We start from the raw sequence: 14,859 nt of genomic DNA, 5'->3' as shown, positions 1-14,859 counted from the left end.
GGAAAAACCATAGCCTTGACTAGATGGACCTTTGTGGACAAAGTAATGTCTCTGCTTTTTAATATGCTGTCTAGGTTGTATATATATATATATGTATATAAATGTGTGTGTGTGTATGAATCACCTTGCAGTACATCTAAAACTAATGCAACATTGTAAATCAACTATACTTCAGTTTAAAAAATATGCAAACCCTTTAATGTGATATTTTTTAAAGTTATCCTCAAACTTGGGGGTAGTTAGTAATTTCATTTAAATGTGCTTTTTTAAAACTGAAAAGTATTTATTTTACTAGAAAAAAGAATATTGTCGTGAGACTATAAATAAATGAAAGTATTCATCTTGATTATTTTGATCATCCAAAATTCAGTAAAATGTTTCCTAATGGAATGAATTAAAAATCCGCTTCATATATTATTTAAATCAAAATAAATGCACATGATAATGCTCATAGCATTTCACATCTGTTCAAGTCAGAATATATTTTGAGCAGCTTCTGTGCACCAATAAGCATTTTTATATAGGATGCTAATGGCAATGCAAACATGCACACAGAAGTATATAGAAAATGGCCCGTATACTAACCACAAAGGTGACCAGGAAAGGCCAAATAGTAATTTGTTTAGGCTTGCGAGCCATACTATCTTGGTCCCCAAATCTCAGCTTTTCCCTTGTAGGACACAAGCAGCCATAGACAATATGTAAGTGAACAGACAGAGCTGTGTTCATAAAACTTTATTTACAAAAACAGGCAGACAGGATTCACCCTCAAGCCAACCCCCTGTACTAACAATTCATTTGTACATTCAAAGCACCAAAAACATTTTGTTTCTCTTGCATTTACCTAAATAAAATTCCCAGAAAATGTTCTTTTGAAAGACCAGTTGGAAAAGTTTGTTTCTAAAGTCACATTTTGATATTTGGCAAAACTAATACACTTATGTAAAGTTTTAAAATAAAATAAAATTAGAAAAAATAAAAAAAATAAAAATACAATAAAAAAATAAATAAAAGTATTATTTTAGTTATTAATCAGATATCATTGATTTTCAGGTTAGTATTATTAATGCCTTTGGATAGTTCAATATGAGCAAAGCAAGAAACTAATAAAACAAATTTAAGAAATAAGTGAGTTCTGTTTATTAATAACATGATAGATGAAGCCAATCTCATTTTAAAATCAATTGAAAAGTTACTAAATATTGTAAACTATAAATTGTGTTTCTAAAGACAACTATGATATTTTATTCTCAGTATCTGCAGTGATGATGTCTATTTACATTAGCCTTGGGGGAAATGCAGTCTTTCACAAGAAAAGAGAATATTATTCTTTTTTTTTTTTACATTTATGTGTACAATTTTGAACAACAAAAATAGCAATTATTTTAAAAGCATTTCAAATGATATTATAATGTGTATGTAATTCTTAGACCTTTTCTGAAATTAATTCCATTTTAAGCTCTCTGTCTATTGTTGACACAGTCTTCCATTTCTACTGCTCTCTTTGCTGTTACATAAGGAAGAACAATCCCTAGGTCCTCCATGAGCATTGTTTTAAGAGAAAAGCTAACAGAAGCAGTGACAGCAAATTTTAATTCCTGTTGAGCCTGTGAGCACCAGACCCTATACTGTATCCTTGAAAGGTCCTGCACAATGATGGCTGGCTTTGTAGGAAACTGAGTGAATCCAATAGACCACAGGTGCATGTTGAGACGGAGAAGGCAATGGCACCCCACTCCAGTACTCTTGCCTGGAAAATCCCATGGACGGAGGAGCCTGGAAGGCTGCAGTCCATGAGGTCACTGAGGGTCAGACATGACTGAGCGACTTCACTTTCACTTTTCACTTTCATGCATTGGAGAAGGAAAGGGCAACCCACTCCAGTGTTCTTGCCTGGAGAATCCCAGGGACAGGGGAGCCTGGTGGGCTGCCGTCTATGGGGTTGCAGAGTTGGACACGACTGAAGTGACTTAGCAACTTAGCAGCATGTTGAGAATCTTGGTTAAAACAGAGATGTCTTCCTTGTCTACTTCAGATGTCTTACTAGTCCATTTCAGTTCACTTTTGGAACTTTTTGGTCTTGGTTAGAATTTGGGGGCTTGGATTCATTGTACTAACTGTGAATGGAAGCAGGGCTGATATCCTCAATTCCGTTGGTGTTCTCACTCTAAATTACTCTCCATGATGGAATGAATATAATCATGTTACAGTTCCTCTGCCTACGTGTTAGATTCTCATAGCACTTTTGCAGTGGGTTCACACAAATGCTTTAAAGTGAAGGGCACGCTCTAGGACACGTGCTTACACTGTCTTAGTCTCTCCTGCTTATGCTGTTAACTTGATTAAGGAAAACGGTGACCGTCCAAAACTCTGTGTGTATCTTGCAGGAGTTCTTTGGAATCTCTCGTCTTGTGATGCACTCAAAATGCCAATCATCCAGGACACCCTGGCAGTGTTGACCAACGCGGTGATTATCCCACACTCAGGCTGGGAAAACTCACCTCTTCAGGACGATCGGAAGATACAGCTGCATTCCTCACAAGTGCTGCGAAATGCCACTGGATGCCTAAGGTGAGTCCCGTGTCATCGTCACTTCCTCCCGTCTTCAGGTGCTTTTTGTTTCTGTAACTTTATTGCTGTTTTGCTGAGGAGCAGAATGTTCTGGAATATTCTTATGGCAATAGAGTGCAAGAAGCTAGCAAAAGTCATTTCTAATGCGGTAGTGAAGAGATATATTCATCTTCCTCTGCCCTGTACCTACCCTAGAATTTGACTTTTTTAACATGTTCTCTTAGATCTTAGGCAAAAAATACATAAATAAGTGTTGTCAGTGCAACCAAATACAGTTTTCTTTGATTGAAAACAAGTGTTGTGACATATCAGGCATGTAGAATAACCAGGCAGACAACTGGTTGGAGGAGTCTATGACAAACACACAGGGATCACAGTAACTGCCTCTGGTATCTATTTTTATTTTTAAAACATTTTCAGTGTGACTGCCAGAGCTTGTAATTCTTAAAAATAACTCTTTAATAAGGCCTGTGGTGTGAAATGTCTTTTTTAAATAATAAAAGTAGCAAATGTGTTGTAATTATCTTCCAATGTGTTTTTTCAAAACTCATCACCCAGAAATCTCTTGTGATGTTTTACATGTTCCATTTAGTTTTTGCTCTTAGAAAAAAGAATGTAATAATTAAGGTATGCTTATTCTAATCTCTAGAAACGGTGTTCCCAAGGATATTGTCCATTGTACGAAAGTGAGGAATCTCTGCCAGTTTAACTTAATGGTGGGATATATGTGGTTTAAGATACCTAGTCAAGTAGTCTGTATTTCAAAAGTAAAATGTGCAGAGTTGCTTTAGCTGGGCTGCCTCAAAGCTGCCACTTCTCTCACAGTTGATCAGATTCTAGGTGTGAGTACCAGTCTCAACTGAGAAGAAACAGAATCACTTCAGTGACATTAATAATAAAGTTCTCATGAATATTTATAACAATACTCTTAGCCTCCAGTCTTGAGAAGTGTGTGTGTTTGTGTGAATGTGCATGCACAAAGGGAGCCAAAGAGAGCTGGCCTCCATAAATATCAGCTTGCATTCATGGACAGGAATAGGAAACCCTCCAACAATTTTGCTTTTCCTCAAGTCATGAAATAATGATCTTTTGACATGATTCCTCTGGGTGGGCTCCACCATAAGCCAAATTTACAGTTCTCTAAACCCCACTTTTGAGACATCCATTTTATAACCTCTTAAATTCTATGATCCTTAAGAAACCTCCTGCCCTACTAGAAGAAATATAGCTCATCCAAAGCTAAAAGTGTGGGCATTTCTGACCCTTTCTACCTCATTTTTCTATTTTGGTTATATGCAACTATTACAAGCAGTTTTCCTTTCTTAACATCCTTGACTTGTAAAGAGTGTCATTGTTCCCAGTGAGGATCATGGAACGAAGTGCTTCAGAACCAATTGCAGACATATACTTAATAAAGATCAGTTTAGCTCCATCAATTAATATTCTCTATAAATTATATAGTAATACAATTATATATTCATGACGTTTGATTTAAGGATGAAGGCTACTGATATATGAACTTTCAGCTTCATTTGATAAAAGTCAGATGAAGAAACCAGACTAGTGAAGGTGCATGGCTCCCCTTTGTAGGTCATCTGACCAAGTTCACAAACACAGAGGCTTGACCAGTGCTGCTTCTGCTTCAAGCCAGGACTGACCACCTCATAGGAAGCAAAAAGGAGGACATCTGATTCAGAAAGAGTTTCCTGTAGCCTAAGTGGCTGTTCTTAGCCCACATGAAACCAGGTTTAAGGTTTGCCCCACTTTTCAGTGTTTATCATGCAAGTGGCAAAGTAAGGTCTATCAAAATATGGTGACTCTTTCACTTCCCTCTTAATTCATTAAGCTCCTTCTGTTGCCAAAACTCAGCCTCTGTTCACTGGTGCCAAATAGAAAGGCAGAGACAGAGTTTTGGGTGGAGTAGAAAGAAATAGCTTTATTGCTTTGCCAGGCAGAGGTGGCCACAAGGGGTTAATGCCCTGAAGACTGTGCCCCACCCTGAAGAGGGGTAGTGAGGGGTCTTAGAGTGCTGAAGGAGCAGGGCGTGGTCAGCTCATGGACATTCTCTGATTGGTTGGTGGTGAGGTAATCTGGAGTCAGCATCATCAACCTTCTGGTTACAACCGGTCTGGGGTCTACGTGCTTGTGGGCAGCATACAGTTAACTTCTCCCACTGGTGGTAGTTTCAATATCTGCAAAACAGCTCAGAGGACATGGCTTAGAATATTATCTATAGTCCTTGAGTAGGAACTAAAGGTCCTTGACTTTGTTTAATGGCTAAAGTATTATTTTGTCTTGCATGACTGTTTTCCTTTCTTTCTGCATCTTCTTACTTCTCTGATTAAATTTATTCTTTATGGATGAGGGTCTGTTCTGGGAAGGACCCCATAGAGTCCTGCCCCATTACATTTCCCTTCTTAAAGAAGTATGAGTTTTTAATCTCTTATTTAAATATGTTTATGAATCATTCTACATTAATGAGCAGATTGGACTAACAGGGGAAGAAAACAGCTCTGGGAAAGGGCTAAAATGAATATGTCAAATAAAGACTCAGCAGATGAAAGGTTTCAGGAAAATTCTATTACCATTTGCTTAGAACCAGTGTTGGAAAAATACATAAAAAGTATTTTAAATATTTATATCATGATGGAAGCTTCTAGATTTTAGTATGTGAGGTTATATTGACATTCTTAATTCTTTCAACAAAACCAAGATCTTTATTTACATGAAAGATGTGGCTTTGTATGCTGTTCCTGCCTTTCAGAAGTTTCATCCATGGGCATCTTCTAAGTGCCTGCTGTGTGCCAGGAAGGGACCAGGGAACCAAAAATAAACATAGCAACCTCTTAACCTTCTAATCCCTTGGAAGACAAGGACACCAATACAGTGAGTCCTAGTATTATGATTAGGATAGTATAGATATAGGGCTTCCCAGCTGGCACTAGTGGTAAAGAACCCCCTGCCAGTGCAGGAGACATGTGGATTTGATCCCTGGGTCAGGATGATCCCCTAGAGGAGGAAATGGAAACCCGCTCCAGTATTCTTGCCTAGACAGTCCCATGGACAGAGGAGCCTGGTGGGCTACAGTCCATGGGGTCGCAAAGAGTTGGACATAACTGAAGCGACTTGGTGCACAGGATAGCACAGAAGGAAAAACTGGGGAAGGAGTGGCTTATTCAGCCAATGTGGTCACAAAAGCTTTCAAGAACCAGATGAGACTGGGGTCAGGCAGAGAAAGGGCTTCACCAGTCAATACTTTGGGATCTCCTTGAGGCCAGAAAGATCAGCACACACACCTGACGCTGACATGGGGGACATAACTCCAGGATCTGTGGGCAATCTGCAAACCTAGCAGACTTTAAGAAATGCAGCTTGCTTAGTTATTTCATTCTAGGTGATAAAGGGCTGTCAAAGCAGAGCTCAGAAGGGTAGACTTGAATCTCTAAGGGACAGAAAGCTATGGCAAAGCTTTTACCAAGAGAACATAATGATCAGCTGTGTCTGGGAGCAATTTTACAGGACAGAGTAAAAGCAGGTAGGGAGGGGAGCAGTGACATGAAAGGTGGAGCTGTGAATTTATGGGCTGCCCTGCAGACTTCATTTTTTAGGTACCTCCTGTAGACAAAAGTAAATATCAGTGTTTCATTCCATTCAGTTAAATTTAACTATCACTGGTTTGTAGCTATGAGAGCTATCGCCATAGCTGTTTTAGGTCTGCTTTTTATTTTGGAAATATTTTCATCATTTTATGTTATTCTTATTTAAATTATAGCTTCAATATCTTATTAAATGTTAGAGAAGTTTTATGGCACAAATCATTATTTGTGTGTAACTGAGGCTTAATAAATCAAATCCCCCCAAAACAAGAGGACATGAAACACATGTAACTGAGCTAAATTAAAGATAATGCAGTGCACTCAGCAAAAGTCCTCCTGGAACTGCAAAAATGATTTGAATATAGTCCTTAAAATGTAAATTAATAAGCAGATCATCTCAATTTATAAATCACATCTGGGCTTATTCCTTTGCAAGAAACATTTTTTTTTTTCTATCACAATATTTAGAAAGAATTTGGTGCTTTGCTGCTTCTTAAAGCAGAAAATAAAATTACAGCAATTGTTATTTTAGTCATTTTTATGTACTGAATATATATTTTATGTAAAAAAATGATACAGTGAATTTGCCCAAGAAGATGATGTAGTGAGTTTATGTAACATTTGCATACCTTGATCTGGTCCATTAATTTATAGCTGTAATCTTTTTTTCACTTTTAAAGACATTTATTGTTTCTTTTCTAACTTTACAAGTAGTACACGTTTATTGCTGACTACTGGAAATACTTGCAAGCATAAAGTAATAAGTAACAATCACCCATAAACCTCATCCCCTAGAGATAACCATCATTAGCATTTTTTACACATTTCCTTCCAATATCTGCATATCTTTTTACCCTTGAAATTTACCTAAATTGTATAAAAGTGCCTAAGTCGCATGTTACAAGTCTTTTCCAATGTGTCATAACCACCACTGTCATATTCCATGAAATCAGGCTAAAACATAAGTATATGACTTAGGACCCTGTTTATCTTGTAACAAAGGACAATAAATTGCATTTGTTCTACAGAGTGTGCCGGTTTTTATGTAAAATTAAGAGGAGCAGTTTTATTCACAAAATTCCTGACTTCCAAGGTCCAGGAGCTTCTACTTCACATACATCATTCATTCTCATAAATATTATAAGTTCAATAGGTCATGTGTCGTAAGTCAGGAAGCCAGTATTTTCATCCACATCCTGACTCCTGATCCAGACCATGCCCACCCACTGCACCACACAGATGGGAAATGCAGTGTTATGTGAGATGAGACTATAGATCTATGCTGGAGCAACACAGACAACCACCCAACCAAAGAATGGACAGCACTCTCCCAGGTGCTGGTTCTTTTAATTTGCTTCTTGACATTTGCTGAGTGGCATCTACTTGGCCAGTATCCCTTTTGCCTTTAATTGTCAGTTGTCTCCTCCTTCCCCCTTATTTCTTACTTTCTTTTCTCCTCTGCTAAGACCCAGAGTATGGATGACAGGAGACCCACACAGAGTTAGTCACCTACCCCCAATTAAGTCCCCTATCTCCACCTCTGTCTTACATTTTAAACAATTAGTACAAGGAGTATCTTTTGTTTTTAAGACTACATTTTAAGACATGTCCTAGATAATAGAGTGGACATTATTTTTCCAGTTCTTAAACTCTTCCATCTGTTTACTGATGACTTAAAGTGAGTTCATATTTTTGGCTTGTTTCTACAGCTACAGTTTCAAGAATATATGAAGAAAATGAAATGTAAAAAAAAATTAAACTCTTTTCCTGGGATAGTGTTTCCTAGCTCAGTGTAGCTTATAACTCCAGTAGGAGTGTGTGATAGGTAAAGTAAATTTATCAGATCATTATCAGATATCGTTATTCTCAACTTTTGTTCATAGCAGGATTCAAATTTATTTATGTCATTTCAGGACAGGAAGTCCAGGTGAAAAATGTAAGCAATTGCTATTCTGAAAGAGTACATCTTTTTATTAAAAAAAAAAAAAAAGATTATAGATGCAAATTGCACCACTTTTAAGTATTCAAAATCTTATCAGAGTGAAATTTAAGTTAAAAAGACCTCTGTAAACTAGGATCTAGAACACTCACATTGTCCAGTCTTTATACAAATTGAAATGTCTTAAAAGACTCTGTCCAGTTTCTCCAGCCTTTCCTCGGTTGTACCAAAATCAGTGGCGGTGTCCGCCCCACCAGTCTCAAGCTTCGAACGCACTCACTGGAAACATTCTACAGAGAAGACCCCCTTGGCTTTGCCTTTTCTAAAAACGCATGGTGAAACTTCATGGGAAGATGGCATATCACGTTGACATAGCCAAAATTTAAGCACATATAAAATATAAAATGAAAAGCTAATGCCCTTAGATCTTTTCCACTTAAAATTCATTTTGGGAGTCAGAAATGAAATTTTTTAAAAGCTGACCTAGTTGTTCCTGAAATATCTATCCATCACTGAGAAAAGAGGATAGAAATGGGGAAAAAAAAAGTTCTCTTAAATTTTGTTGAAGGAGAGAGTTGTTAGGAATGATAGATTATGGGGTTCCAGGAGGGAGTGGCAGGTGGGGCCCTCGGGTGTCAGAGCTGGGAATGATGGGCAGGGGTCGGTGTCATCTCTGCTCAGAGGAGCCTGGAGGGCTACAATTCATAGCCTGCATCCTCCCACCAACCAGTCACACACAGCAACACTTGACTTCCTCCTTGTTTCTCCTCCTTTTTAAGTTTTGTCTTTTGTTCCTATTCTGCTCAATTAAAGTTTTAATTTTTAATTAAAAATTTACAAATATGGCTTAAAATAAATGTGGAAAGATGTTAGAACAGCCTAGGACTTAATTATTCATGAAGTTATTGTGTTGGGTTTTTTTTCCTCTTTAGGCTTAAGGATTCCTCCAGGGAAACCATTTTCCTGTGGCCTTAGGTGATATAGACCTTGAAATTGACTCAGTTATGTACCTGTGATTGTTTCACTGCACACCATGTGATGAAATACCCTCCTATAACATTTGGCAAGAAGAATCATCACCTTCAGCCAGAATGTGTGTTGACCAACTACACACTGAAGGCTCACTATTGAAGGTCAATCCGGCTGCGCCTGTGGGCAAGCTTATTTTGCCTGGGGTCACTGCTGTAGGTTGCTGTAAGTTCAGTTCAGTCACTCAGGCATGTCTGACTCTTCGACCCCAAGGACTGCAGCACACCAGGCCTCACTGTCCATCCCCAACTCCTGGAGTTTACTCAAACTCATGTCCATTGAGTCAGTGATGCCATCCAACTATCTCATCCTCTGTCGTCCCCTTCTTCTCCCACCTTCAATCTTTCCCAACATCAGGGTCTTTTCAAATGAGTCAACTCTTTGCATCAGGTGGCCAAAGTATTGGAGTTTCAGCTTCAACATCAGTCCTTCCCATGAACATTCAGGACTGATTTCCTTTACCATGGAATGGTTGGATAAGTGTCCTTTAGGATAGGTTGGATAAGTGTCCCCCCAAATCTGTGTCAACCTGAAGCCTCAGAATGTGACCCCATTTGGAAATAGGGTCTTTGCAGATATAATTAGTTAAATGATAAGGTCACACTGCAAATGCCATGTGTGCTGTGCTTAGCCACTCAGTTGTGACCAACTCTTTGTGACTCCATGGACTGTAACCCGCCAGGCTCCTCTGTCCATGGGATTCTCCAGGCAAGAATACTGGAGTGGGTTGCCATGCCCTCCTCTGGGGATCTTCACAAGCCGGGGATTGAATCCAGGTCTCCTGCACTGCAGGTGGATTCTGTGCCAACTGAATATCACTCATGTGTGGGATCTAAAATACGACACAAATGAACTTCTGTACGAAAGAGAAACAAGCTCACAGACAGAGATCAGACTTGTGGTCGCCAAGGGACGAGGGGTGGGGGAGGGGCAGACTGGGAGTTTCCGATTAGCAGATGCAAATGCTTATATATAGGATGAATAAACAACAGGGTCATACTGTAGAGCACGGGGAGCTGTATTCCGTATCCTGTGATAAACCACAATGAAAAAGAATATATACATGTCACTGACTCACTCTGCTGATCAGTGGAAATAAGCACAACAGTGTTAATCAACTACACTTCAATATTTTTAAAAAGTGAGGCCACACTGAATTAGGGTAAGCCCTATGTCTAGTGAGTGGTATCTTTACGAGAAGAGGACTTACACACACAGACGCGCACTGTGGGAGGACAGCCATGTGAAGACAGAGGCAGAGAACGGAGGGATGTAGCTGTAAGCCCAGGAGTGACAGGGCCTGCCAGCAACCACCCGCAGCTAGAAGGAGGCAAAGGGTTCTTCCCCAGAGCCTTCAGAGAGATCACAGCCCTGCTGACACCTTGATCTTGGACTCCTAACCTCCAGAACTATGGAAGAATAACGTTCTGTAGTTTTTAGACCTCCAGTTTGTGACAATTTTTTTTTTTTTTTTTTTTAGTTTTTTTGGTGGACTTCCCTGGTGGTTCAGACAGTAAAGCATCTGCCTACAATGCGGGAGACCGGGGTTCGATCCCTGGGTCAGGAAGATCTGGAGAAGGAAATGACAACCCACTCCAGTATTCTTGCCTGGAAAACCCCATGGATGGAGGAGCCTGGTGGGCTACAGTCCATGGGGTTGCAAAGAGCATGTACACATGACAGTCCACAGTCATTCTCAAGTCTCACGCAGAGCACGTGACATGACTTAAGTCTCATTTAAGGCGCTCCATTCCCAAAGCTGAGTACAGAATGAATGCTTTCAGGATTTAGTGCAAAGCATGACTGCGTTTTTCCATTTAAAATATCACAAATCAACATCCTAATGATCCCTTCATGTCCTTGATCATCATTTCATCATGAACTGCAGGTAAAGCCTTCCTGAGTATCCTTTTTTTACTTTTTAAAAGTCTGCCTGCTCAAAACGACAATTCAGATAGGCCTTACCGTCTGGCTGTTACATTTAGTCATAAGCACGTAGGGCTTTATCTCCAGCTGAAGTATTTGCATAAGGCTGGCGTTGCTAACATCCACAGCTCATTTCCTAGTACCGCCGAGCCATGTCTTTACTCTTATTATTCTATTCCCACTTCAGCATCTTGTCCTGAAGGACAACAATATACAACCCTAATTTTTCCCATCTATCTTTGTATACAGGGGAATGTTATTAAGGCCGTCAAAGGAGCTGCACTGTGCCTTTGCTTATGAGTATAATTAAACTCAGACCCTCAATTAGTCATTTTAACCCATATAATGGATGAACGCTTGGTCCCGTGGTGCCGCTAATTCTGGAGTGACCTTGAGAAAACCCCATCACAAAGTAATATCAGTGATAATCACACTCTGGCTAGAAAACGCCTAGGAAATTTATTTTATCTGATTTACTCTTGAATTAGATGCAGGAAAGAAGAGGAGTTATTAATTTTACCTTACGTTCAGCCGCTTGCCAGTATCAGGCATCTAATAAAAAGAATCTGCTTTTAGAAGTATGTTTAAATCTTGTAGCGTGCGCCCTGAATTTATCCCAGTCTTGAGCTGCCGCTGAATGGAGTACTCTCGCTCAGGTACTGAAAAGGAAAGGGCGGAGTCCACGTGGATGCTGAGAGCAGACATGGCACCACTCACCCCACCCGCCCTCCGTCCAACCGCACCTGCTCCTCCAGCACCTGAGCAGTCCTCCACTCCTGATCGGTGTGTCTATTTCAGCTGCAGAATGAGTGGTTTTCTTGAGTCCTGATTCAGCAATGAAGGTCCTCTTTGAACGATGGGAACAGAATCCACAGGGGGCAAAGGGTCTAGGGGGTCTTAGGAGCCCATCTCTGCAGCTCCATTGGTGATGGAGGCTCCAGCGTCACATGGTTCACCCCGACACTTCAAGCTCAGTGCCTCCCGCCGATCAGAAGGAGGTGGTGGCTTATCTCCTTATTACCTTGCTCAGGCTGTCATAACAGAGCACCACAGACAGGGTGGTTTAAAGAACAGGAATTTATTGTCTCCCAATTCTGAGGGTTAGGGCTGGTTCTCAGAGGCCTCGGTCCTCAACTTGTAGGTGGTCACCTTCTAGCCGTGTCCATATTTGCTCTTCCCTCTGTGGGGCTACATCCTGATTTCCTCTTCCTGTAAGGACACCAGTCATATTGGATTAGGGCCCAGGCCAAAAATCTCATATTATCTTAATTACTGCTTCAAAGACCATTTCTAAATGCAGTAACATTCTGAGGAGCTGGGAGTTAAGATCTAATATCTGAGCTTGGGAGGGACATAATTCAGCGGATAATAAAACTCTAATAGTTGGCTTTCATTGTTTGTTCTCACTTTGGGAAATAAGTTTTAATAAAACATCCTTCTAGCAAGGTCATGTTGACCAGTGTAAAGCATATTGTAATTTATTGTATAATAAAACCAAAATCAAGCTAATTTCTTTGCCAGGGAAAAAAATAAACTAATGTTAGCCTTTGTCTCTATTTTCAAGTGGAAGTTATCATAAAAATATGCTACAGGAGGACACTTTTCCTTTTTCCATTGTCATTAATGTAACTTCAAGAAATTATACAGCAATGTAAGAATCCTAAAAGCCAATTAGTGAATTTGTTCTTGAATTGGGGTTTACCTACTGAACTATGTTTCATTCTTATACTTTGATGAAATCAGTAACTTAACAAAGAAGAATCTTATAAAATCTATTCATCTTAAATCCTAATCATTGAATGTACATGAAATGACCTTCGAGTTGGAATTAGGAGACCTGATTTGAGCTTTAGCTTTGATGCATCATGTCCATTGTCCTGAGGGAAACCAGGCTACATTATCTTGGCGTCAAATTCCATGGCTGTAAAGGAGTGGTTTGGCCTAGATGTCCTTGATCATGAAATCTGTGTGGCTGCATGTCCGTGGATGTTCCATAAGCCTAATCCTTTACCAGTGCTTTTGTTCATTCTAGTCTAACCACTCAAAAGCCACACTTGGATCAGAAGGTCACTTGGTGGTATAGAATCCAGACAAGAGGAGTTAGTTATATTGACTGCAAGTTTTATTCTCTCAACATCTATTCTTTTTACAATGTGATAAGCCCTCTGGTAGGCTTCCCTGGTGGCTCAGTGGTAAACAATACACCAGCCAGTGCAGGAGATGCAGGTTGGATCCCTGGGTTGGGAAAGTCCCCTGGACAAGGAAATGGCAACCCACTCCAGTATTCTTGTTTGGGAAATCCCATGGACAGAGGAGCCTGGTGGGCTACAGTCCATTGGGTGAGTCAGACACAACTTAGCAACTAAACAACAAGCCCTCTGATAGGCATGAGGCATGAGAGCAGGGGCTAGACACAGTCTATGGAGTTGGCCATTGAAAGCAATGGACAGTGTCATTAAAACAGCCTGATGCCTTTGAGTTCCATTAGGCTACCACAAAACGGGATGAATTGCAGTGTGCTTTTCCTAAATCATGCCTTGGAAAGCCATTTCTTTTTTCTCAATATTTTCATGGCTGAACAAGCTTTTTGCCTTTAGTTGGTTTATTGTTACATCTTGTGGCCCTGAAGCTATCTTTCTCTTGAGGATTTTGCATTTCTCTTATCTTTTCTATTAGGAAAAGTATGAGAAAAAACTTCAGTTTTCATTTCTTTCTGAAGACCTTTCTGTGCCCCCAGAAAACTAACTATAATTTCACTGGGTTCTCCCTGGCATTTATGTTCCATGAAATAGTAGAGATCATTTCTCCCAAAACATTATTTTTATTTCCCTAAGCTAGAGAAAGTGAGAGTTTGAATTCACCTTAAGTGTAAATGATTATATAAAATACCCCATCATGCTTTTCCTTCTTAAAGTTTTCATTACTTATTTCTGAAAATTCTGATCCACTTAATTTTAAAAATATGCAGGATCTAGCTAAAATTTGTCTTTAATTACTTATTCTATAATTTGGTTGCAAATATGGACTTCTTTTAAAAGGACAGGTGAATCTTAAATTTTATCTTTTCAGTATGAGTAGTCATACTTCCTGTTAGAGTCTGAATAGTCAAATCTTCCATTAGTATGAACAGATTACTTCCTTTGAGAAAAGATTAAATGAAGAAGTTTATTTTCATTTAATTGGTAGACAATAGTGCTTCATATTTATTCACATAAACCATTGGGTTATAAAGTATAAGAAAAAAACTTGTTCCTTCTTAGAATCTTTCATAACTTCTTGATATTAAAAATATAATTTTTCCTTCTTCTGCCTCCCAAATTATATTACATTGCATCAGAAACAGCTTCCCTGGAGGAAAAGCAAAGAAGTCTATTAATCATAAACTGAAGAAGAAGGAGCTTGGCAGTTTTACTTCTTGCTTACATACTAAGCCTCTCCAATATTTTAATACATGTATTTTCATATCATTTCTCCTTTCCCTTTTCAAAATGACATTTATTTTGAAATAGAGCCAGTGTTTACCAGAGTTGGGACAAAACAGCCCAGAGGATGAGTACAGTTCACACAACAGGTGTAGGCTAGCCCATGTTCAGCAACATTGGGGAAGATCTCCAGCATGCAGTTATGCTTGCCCTTGGATAAAGAGAAACATAAGCAAGGAGAGCCATGAATAACATTTTCCAAAGACACCAGTTCAGAGCACACCTTGCTAGCCACCGTCTTATGGATTCAGAGTGAAGAGCTGGATGTACAATTCTGCCCTCCCCAGCCTAAGTCTTCTGGTCCCCTCATCCTCTT

General features: G+C 39.4%; 1 protein-coding gene across 2 annotated transcripts in view; it reads left to right on the top strand.

Moving 5' to 3' along the window:
• Window positions 1-14,859, top strand: part of CTNND2 (catenin (cadherin-associated protein), delta 2) — a 914,052-nt gene that overhangs the window by 719,981 nt on the left and 179,212 nt on the right. For both annotated transcript variants that reach the window (XM_010833758.1, XM_010833759.1), the window contains one exon: window positions 2,388-2,571. In XM_010833758.1, the coding sequence (XP_010832060.1) occupies window positions 2,388-2,571 (184 nt within the window). The remainder of the gene's footprint in view (window positions 1-2,387; window positions 2,572-14,859) is intronic.

The sequence above is a fragment of the Bison bison genome, unplaced genomic scaffold (genome assembly GCF_000754665.1).
Source record: "Bison bison bison isolate TAMUID 2011002044 unplaced genomic scaffold, Bison_UMD1.0 scf7180017863887, whole genome shotgun sequence".
NCBI classification, from domain to species: domain Eukaryota; kingdom Metazoa; phylum Chordata; class Mammalia; order Artiodactyla; family Bovidae; genus Bison; species Bison bison.
This window is presented reverse-complemented; position numbering and strand designations above follow the sequence as displayed.